The 9578-nt window shown below is 41.2% G+C and overlaps 1 protein-coding gene across 2 annotated transcripts in view; it reads right to left on the reverse strand.

Moving 5' to 3' along the window:
- The window catches only part of LOC137331301 (glycogenin-1-like), a 50760-nt gene extending 42970 nt beyond the window's left edge, over window positions 1–7790 (reverse strand). Inside the window, exons 1-2 of one of the 2 annotated variants that reach the window (XM_067995015.1) lie at window positions 7641–7790; window positions 3285–3420 (exon numbers count right to left, since the gene is read on the reverse strand). In XM_067995015.1, coding sequence (XP_067851116.1) covers window positions 3285–3420; window positions 7641–7647 — 143 coding nt within the window. In that variant the 5' untranslated portion in view covers window positions 7648–7790. The remainder of the gene's footprint in view (window positions 1–3284; window positions 3421–7640) is intronic. The other variant, XM_067995016.1, reaches the window with a different exon arrangement.
- Window positions 7791–9578: the final 1788 nt, after the last annotated feature.

Below are 9578 nucleotides of genomic sequence, written 5' to 3' on the forward strand. Positions count from 1 at the left end.
GTAAGGAATCTTACAACACCAGGTTATAGTCCAACAGTTTTACTTTAAAATCACAAGCTTTCGGAGATTATCTCCTTCGTCAGGTGAGCGAGTGAAAGGTTCTCAAATCGCATATATGCGATTTGAGAACCTTTCACTCGAAGCTTGTGATTTTAAAGTAAAACTGTTGGACTATAACCTGGTGTTGTAAGATTCCTTACATTTGTACCCTCTCCAAGACCTTGACATCCTTCCTAAAATGTGGTGCCCAGAATTGGCTACTGTGATTGTTAATCTTACTTGTCCACTTGGTATTGATTAAATAAAATAGTCCAGGCCACTGAACTAGAAAGAGATAGTTTTATTAATCTACTTAAACATAAATGCATTACTAACTATAAAGCAATGATATAAGACATACATAGATTTGCCTAAACAATACAAATTACTACAATTACAAGCAGTGATACAAGACAAAGATAGCTTTAAAACAGTACAACCTTAACAGTTGTGCCAGGAAAAGTTGATCAGTCTTCCTCCTGTCAGCACCCATATCACAGATCATCTTGAAAATTGTAACTAATGGGGGTCTTTGGCTGTTCTTATATTGGGTTGTGAATGTCTTACACAATTTCCCCCCCCAATCTTTATCTTGGATATGTACTGGGTCTGAAGGTATACTCTCATTCCCAAGACAGACAATGGATATTCACAACACAGACACTCACAAGGCTGTCTTTTAGCAGATCTTGAAGCTGATAACATACCCCTATCCTTGGGAATTGCAAGGATGCAGTGTTTCAAAAGCTGTTCTTGCAGCTTTAAAAGTTATAACACACCCATGAGCCTTTGCTGCCCTCAGTTAGCCTATTTCCCAAAGCATGCTGGATAACAGTACCAGATTCCTCCCTCACATTCTTCCCTTGGGTGGGTGCTGTGCTCTAGCGCTAACCCACCCATTACAACCTTATTCCCTTTCATATCTTTTTTTTAGTTTCCATTTTAAGCTGGTTAATGTCTACAGTTGATTCGAACATGATCAATTTGTCTATAGACACCAAGGAGTCTTTTATTACAACACATCATTATAATTGTTATTACAGTCAGAATAGCTTACAAAATTACTAGACATAAGGAACATTCTTGCCCAAGAATACTCCAGGTGGGGCCTAACCAGCCTTTTATAAAGGTTTAACATAACTTCCTTGCTTTTGTACTCTATGCCTCGATTTATAAAGCCAAGGATCCTGTATGCCTTTTTAACAGCCTTCTCAACTTGTTCTGCCACCTTCAAAAGACTTATGTACATACACCCCAGGTGGTACTGTTCCAGCACCCCCTAGTTTATATTGCCTCTCTTCATTCTTCCTACCAAAATGAAACACTTCACACTTCTGTTAAATTTCATTTGCCATGTGTCTGCCCATTTCACCAGTTTGTCTATGTCCTCCTGAAGTCTATTACCATCCTCCTCACTGTTTCTACATTTCCAAGTTTGTCATTATTTGCAAACTTTGAAATTATGCCCTATATACCCAAGTCATTAATATATCAAAAAGAGCAGTGGTCCCAACACCAAACCCTGGGGACACCACTGTTTACTTCCCTCCAGTCTGAAAATCAACCGATCACCACTACTCTCTGCTTTCTGTCCTTTAGCCAAATTCATATCCACGCTGCTACTGTCCCTTTAATCCCATGGGCTTTAATTTTGCTAACAAGTCTATTATGTGGTACTCTATCAAACAGCTTTTGAAATTCCAAACACACATCAATCACATTAACCTCATCAACCCTCTGTTACTTCAAAGAACTCAATAGAGTTAGTCAAATACGATTTTCCTTTAACAAATCTGTGCTGGCTTTCGTTTATTAACCCATATTTTTCCAAGTGCCAATTAATTTTGTCCCGGATTATGTCTCAAAGATTCCCCACCACCGTGGTCAGGCTGACCAGCCTGTAATTGCCAGGTTTATCACTCTCCCTTTTTTTGAACAGAGGTGTAATATTTGCAATCCTCTGGCACCACTCCTCCATCTAAAAAGTAAGATTGTGGCCAGAACCTCCGTAATTTCCACCCGTACTTCCCTCAGCAACCTAGGAAGCATCCCATCTGGACAGGGTGGCTTTTCTACTTTGAGCGCTGTGAACCTTTTCTTTATCTATTTTTATCCTATCCAATTTCTCCATTACCTCCTCTACTGTATCATTGGCAGCATCCTCTTCTTCAGTGAAGACAGGTGCAAAAGTATTCATTTAGTACCTCAGCCATGCCCTCTGCCTCCACAAGACAATCTCCTTTTTGGTCCCTAAATCAGCTGCGCCTTTCCTTCAGCTATTTACAAAAGACTTTTAGGTTCCCTTTTATGTTACCCACTAATCTATTCTCAAACACTCTTTGCCCCTCATTTCCTTTTTTAGTTCTCAGAATTCTATCCTAAGCCTCCTTTTTGTGTTTCATTTCAATCTTTAGTCATCCAGGGAGCTCCAGCTTTGGATACCCTTTCTTTCCCCCTCGGAATGTGTCTAGTCTGTACCCAAACTATCTCCTCTTAGAAAGCCTCCCATTGCTCATTTACCTGCCAATCTTTGAATCCAATCCATCTGGGCTAGATCCTTTTTCAATTCACTGAGGTTAGCCCTCCTCTAGTTGAGAATTTTCACATTTGATTTTTCCTTGTCCTTTTCCATAACTACTCTAAACTTAATGATATTGTGATCACCGTTTCCCAATAGCTCCCCCACTGAAACATGCTCCACCTCATTCCCCGGAACTAGATCCAGCACTGCTTTCTTCCTCGTTGGGCTGGAAACATACTGATCAAGTAATTTCTGTTGTACACATTTCAGGAATTCCTCCCCCTCTTTGCCCTTTACATTATCCAAATATAGACTGGGATAGGAACAATTAAAGTCCCCCATTATGTCTACTCTACAGTCCTTGCATCTTTCTGCAATTTGCTCCTTTACCTCCTTCCCACTATTTGGCAGCCCATAATATACACCCAGCAGCATAATAGCTGCTCCATTATTCCTTAATTCTAACCAAATAGATTCTGTCCTTGAACCCTTAAGTAAATCATCCCTTTTTAGTGCTGTAACAGTATCTTTGATCAATATTGCCACCCCCTCCATTTTTTCCTTCCCTATCTTTCCTGAATACATTGTAGCCAGGAATAGTAAGTGCCCATTCCTCCCCTTGTTTGAGCCAGGTCTCCATTATTACCACGATATCATTATCCCACAATCTTAAGTTGTGCTAAAATGGAGAACAACCAAGTATAATCTTTCAAAATATAAATACCTCATATTGTTAGATACTTGGGGAGTAATAAGAATCACCAACTGTCTTGTAGTTTTGTGGTTACGCAATGAAGTTCCTAGTACCAAGGCTCCTTTTCCATATAGGTCATTGGTTGCTAGTGTTACAAAGGCTTGATCTACAGAAAGAAAAAAAATGAAATCAAGACAAAAGCATTTCATAAAGTTCCAGTCCAAGTTCAGATTTGAAGGTCAATATGTTGCTTTTTGGAGTAAAGGACTAGGTTCTCGAGCCTTCAGGAGGCAAAGCACATCCTGGAGGAAGCAAACAGCACACGTCATCAGAAAACAGCGTGCATTCTTCATACAAGCGTCAAGCCATTCCAATTTGGATTGGACAAGTATGTTCCCTATTGAGTTTTCATCCATTCTAGGAAAGAAGTACATAAGTAGATTTAAACCAGGCAGTGAGTAACATACTCATTTTATCTACTTATATAAACCTGGTGGTGCCCACAGGAAGTGGTCAATGTATTCAAATCACACTTGATGTTAAACACCAGAACAGTTGAGAGAGAGTTAGCAGTTGGATTTCCTGTAAAAGGGAGCAAGACATAAAAGCACAATCAAATAAAGATGGTTCCCTGAAAGAGAAAGAGAGAATTTGGACTTCCCCAATACCCATACCTCAGGAAGTGAAAGCACAAGCTGGACTTATCTATTGGAGCTTAATTCTTCTCAAATCGTCTTTAGTGGAATTGTAACACTGGAGATGAGCTTTATCTGGACATAAGGAATTACCTCCTGTCTGATGTTTTGAATATTCAAACCATTGGAACTACCGAGGACTTGGCTTAAGGTTGAATAGCAACTTCCATTTTCTGATTTGGCAGAGTGCTTCAAAAATCATCTCTGCAACCCATGATTAACACAATCACCATTTATGTAAAAGTCATGTAATCCTTAGTTTCCCAAATTATGAGCTTTACGTAAAAGACATTCCACAGCAGCCCACTCTCCAATTATTTTGTTAAATGCCTAACATTCCACCAACAAAAAGTTACTATTAATTAAAAATTGCAAGAATTCCATTGTGTAACCAGGCTCCAGTCTGCATTTAAAAATAGGGCAGAAATAGTTTTCTTCCTGCCTCTCGTCTTTCAAAGAGTAAATGGGTGCAAAAGTATCTCCATACCTCAAAAGTAAAATAGTACAAAGAACAAACAATCTTACATCTTCCAGTATTCATTGTTGCCTAGTTTCATGGCTTGGTATGGTATTTCCATGATCTTAACATCTCAGAACTAGTGCATCCTATCTGGCTTTTCTATCCATAACTGATCCTTAAAAGCCTCAACCCATCCTGTTCCTAACCAGATAACCAGCCAACTTTTACTTTTTATGAACACTTTTAAAAAAAAAATCAGCAGCTACTTTTACTGGGCATCATTAGTTCATAAACAAGAGAATACAACGGAAGTGAGAATTTACACAATCCTCGTTTGATACAATGTTTAAATTTCCATTGTAACATTACATCAATTTTGTTCAGTAAAACAAAATGCTGAACAAAGTTAAATCTAAAGAGAATGATACGTTGATGGTTCTATTGAACAATTACACTTGAACTGCTGACTTATCTTTGCATTTACAGTATTTTTATTTCAAATTTCATTTATTTTTTTAAATCTCTCAATTGTTCAGCAACTCTTTATTTAAATAATTCTAAAAAACTTGCATCTATGAATGTCCACCTGATGCATTCATTGCAACGTCCCTTCAACCAACCAAAAGTATGTAACTAGGGTCCAATCGGATCCCAGAATGCTCTAATGTTATTTTCAGGACAATCACACGTTCTACCAAAAAGAAATCTGTGCCAACCCACTATACGCCCCTAAAAATAACATTTATCAAGGGAATTAATAAAAAATTGACAACATACCAATAGCTCCAACAAATTCCCAACCCTCCCAACATACTGCCTGATAGCCCACCAGGTGTTAACATCAACTGAGTACATCCACCCCGAGCAGCCAGCACCAGCCCACTTGCAGCCCTGTCTGTACCTCACAGTTTCCTCTATAAACGAAGACCTAAGGCACTAAATATATGCACAGCAGGCCAAAGGAACACCCTAGGGCTGCTTCCTTCTCCACACTCTGCTCGTCATCCTGATCCTATTCCCCAGTCGAATTGGGCCAAAAGTGCAGCACAATGTCTGCGTTATAAAAACACAAGGTAAATGCTCCATTGTGGGCCCCACCTGCTCCCTCCAGGAAGCAATCTTAAACACTACCACCTGCCAAGGAGTGGCTGATTTCCCACCGCTGCCCACGCCTTGGGCTCTTTCAGTGCTTCAATGCTTCCCTTCTGCATGCAGTCATCTAGGAACAGGAGTAGACCATTCAGCAACTTGAGCCTGTTCTGCCAATCAATTAGATCATGGCCAATCTCTTTTTTAACTCCATCTACCTGCCTAACCCTCAATACCCTTGCCGAACAAAAATTTCCAAAAAAGAGGGGGGGGGGGGGGGGGGTAGAAATAGAACGACAGGCAGCATCAGGTGAAAGAGAAAAAATAAAACTTGGCGAGGATGCTAGAAAAGCAAGAAGAGAAAAAAGGAAAAATAATTGTGCCTTTCACAAGCCAAGGGTGAAACTCCTCAAGTTCTCTCCCAACCCCCTCATCAGGATTCCTGTGTGGATGCTGCCCAATTTTTGTACATCTCCATTTATCCTTCCCACCCCCATTTTGATCCTTGAGGAATGACAGAAGGTCTAATAACTTGCATCTTTAAACAAAATACAAATAAACCAAAGTGCTTCACCGAGGAGGAAAAAAAAAACAAGCAGACATTGAGCAAAGATAGGAAAAGGGTCAAGGATGACCGACAGGAAGATCAAAAGAAGTAGATTTTGACAAGGCTACTGAAGGAGAGGAGCGAGGTTTAGAGCATGTGACCATGAGACAGCTGAAGGCTCTGCCTCCAAGGGGGAAGGAATGCAGAAGAGGCCAGCCTCAGCAGTGAGGAGGGTAGGTGTTGAAACAGGGATGGAGAGGGGCAAGTCCATGAAGGGGCTTGTAAATGAGGCAAGAACTCTGAAATCAATGTACTGGGGCATGGAGAGCCAATAAAAGCAGTGAGGAGGAGGATGGTAGGAAAGCAGAACTTAGTGTGAGATAGAATGCAGGCAGCAGAGTTTTGGACAAGATACTTTTTTAAAAAAAAAAGTACAGAACTTGGGATGCTGGCAAGGAGAATGAACAAGTAGATTAACAAAATACATGGACATGGATTTCAACAACAGTCAAAGTATATTGTTTTAAATGTAAGTGTGCAACACCGATACCACAAATAAATCATAAGAGCCAATATTAAGGAAATGGGGATGTTAAGGTTATCACCTGATGCTACTAGCGACTCATTGATAACTGGCAATAGTAACTTTGTCAATGAAAGCAGCAAACCTACTGTTCAAGTGAGCAGCGCTAACTACTGGCCAGCTCTAGAAATAGAAAGAGAATTTTTAACTGCGAGTCAGGGTGAGCAGAACAGAACATACGTAAGCTAAAGTTTGGTTACAAGGTTATTGACCTCACCACACCACATTTAGGACTATTTAAACGCCGCCTTTCTCCTAGATTGATACATTCCGTGTAACTAATATTTGCAATCCACTCGATAAATGGAATAAAAATGGGTAAGACAAGTTGTGGCCTTAAGATGTTTACTGCAAAGCTGAGCCGAAAGTAAAAGGCATGACATTTGGCTACGTGGGGCACTGCTGGGTTTGGGATCCTACACAGCACGGGAGGCGGATTAGGGCACAAGTTGTAGATCCCTGTAGTCTTTAAAAGTCATTTTTAAAAAAAGGTACAAAGGGCAAAAAACAAAATAATTTCTCAGATCCAGATCATGTAGTTTTAAAAAAAAGAAATAATTACAAAAGCGACCACAGGCACAATCCGTGCGGCCAACTGTGGGGTAGAACTGGTACATTTCAGGTTGACCCAGGTCAATTTCAACCGGAAGAAGAGAAAGCGGAAAGAGAATTCAGTTTAAAGGGGGGGGGGGGGGAAGTAAATTTAATAACAGAATGTGATAAATTGCAGCTTGACCTAGGCTTGCACCAGAGAGCGAGAGAGAGATCAGACGTGCACGGAGCAAACCCAGAGCTGGTGCCAACCCAGGGAGACCTGCTGCAGCAAGTCCGGACTCAGCACGCAGTCCCGGGACACGCTCCAGCAATTGCCATCCGCCCCTGGAGCCCGGCCACTTCCACCTCTCTTTGCAAAAAAAAAAAAAATTAAATTAAAAATAAACCCCAATCTGAGCAAGAATCCAACCCGTGCAAGGGAGACCCGGAAATATAGCGGAGGAGAGTCAGCACTCACCCGACATGTTGGCAGGATCCGATCCGTCTCGGCTCCAAGAGCAGTGCTACAAGCTAGGGGGTTGGGGCCGTCTGCATGGGGGAAGCGCTGCGTCTCTCCGCTAAGTACCGGGCACGTAGCTGTCTTGCCTGAGCCGCCCACTCTGTTCTATATACGGCGGCAGCGACACGTGATAGTGACAGGCGCCAGCCTCCACTCCCGTGTGTACGTGTGTGTTTAAGGGGACGTGACTGTGATGGTGTGTGGGAGGTACATGTGTGATGTACTAGTGTTTATTTATATGTGTGTGTGTTGTGAGGTATATGAGTGATGAGCTAGTGTTTATGTATGATGTTTGTATGTGGGGGGTGTATATGAGTGATGTGCTAGTGTTTGTGTATGATGTTTGTATGTGGGGGGTGTATATGAGTGATGTGCTAGTGTTTATGTATGATGTTTGTATGTGGGGGGTGGATATGAGTGATGTGCTAGTGTTTATGTGTGATGTTTGTATGTGGGGGGTGTATATGAGTGATGTGCTAGTGTTTATGTATGATGTGTGTGTTGGGAGGTATATGAGTGATGAGCTAGTGTTTATGTATGATGTTTGTGTGTGTGGGGGGTGTATATGAGTGATGTGCTAGTGTTTATGTATGATGTTTGTATGTGGGGGGTGTATATGAGTGATGTGCTAGTGTTTATGTATGATGTTTGTATGTGGGGGGTGTATATGAGTGATGTGCTAGTGTTTATGTATGATGTGTGTGTTGGGAGGTATATGAGTGATGAGCTAGTGTTTATGTATGATGTTTGTGTGTGTGGGGGGTGTATATGAGTGATGTGCTAGTGTTTATGTATGATGTTTGTATGTGGGGGGTGTATATGAGTGATGTGCTAGTGTTTATGTATGATGTTTGTATGTGGGGGGTGTATATGAGTGATGTGCTAGTGTTTATGTATGATGTGTGTGTTGGGAGGTATATGAGTGATGAGCTAGTGTTTATGTATGATGTTTGTGTGTGTGGGGGGTGTATATGAGTGATGTGCTAGTGTTTATGTATGATGTGTGTGTTTGGGGGGGATGTATATGAGTGATGTGCCATTGTTTATATATGATGTTTGTGTGTCACTGTTAGCTGTGTGTATCTATGTATGTGATTGTGTATATACATGTTTGTGTATATACATACACATGTGTGTGGTGTTTGTGTTTGTACATGTGTGTTTTTACATGTGTGTGTCTCCATACATGTATGTATGTGTGTGATGTTTGTCAGTGCACAGGTGTACATGTTCATATGTAATGCTTGCATGTGTGTAAGTTCATATATGCAATGTTTGCCCATATATGTTATGCTTATGTATTTGTGTATCCATGTGAGTGATGTTTGTATAACCATTGTGTGTTGTCTTTACATATGGGTTTGTGTTGTGTGCATTGTTTTTATATAAGTATCAGCCTTGGCTCACACTCACTATCTGAGTCAGTAAGTTGTGGGATCAACAACAACAATGTGCATTTATATAGCGCCTTTAACTTAGTAAAACATCCCAAGGTGCTTCACAGGAGCGTTATCAAACAAAATTTGACACCGAGCCACATAAGATATTAGGATAGGTGAGGTCAAATAGGTAGGTTTTAAGGAGTGCATTAAAGGAGGAGAGAGAGGTGGAGAGGCGGAGAGGTTTAAGGAGGGAATTCCAGAGTTTAGGGCCTAAGCAGCTGAAGGCACAGCTGCCAATGGTGGAGCAATTAAAATCGGGGATGCGCAAGAGGCAAAAATTGGAGGAACGCAGAGATCTCAGAGGTTTGTAGGGCTGGAGGAGGTTACAGAGACAGGGAGGGGTGAGGCCATGGAGGGATTTGAAAACAAGGATGGGGGTATTAAAATCATGGCGTTCCAGACTGGGAGCCAATGTAGGTCAGCGAGCACAGGGGTGATGTGTGAACGGGACTTG

The sequence above is a fragment of the Heptranchias perlo genome, chromosome 13, assembly GCF_035084215.1.
Source record: "Heptranchias perlo isolate sHepPer1 chromosome 13, sHepPer1.hap1, whole genome shotgun sequence".
NCBI lineage: Eukaryota > Metazoa > Chordata > Chondrichthyes > Hexanchiformes > Hexanchidae > Heptranchias > Heptranchias perlo.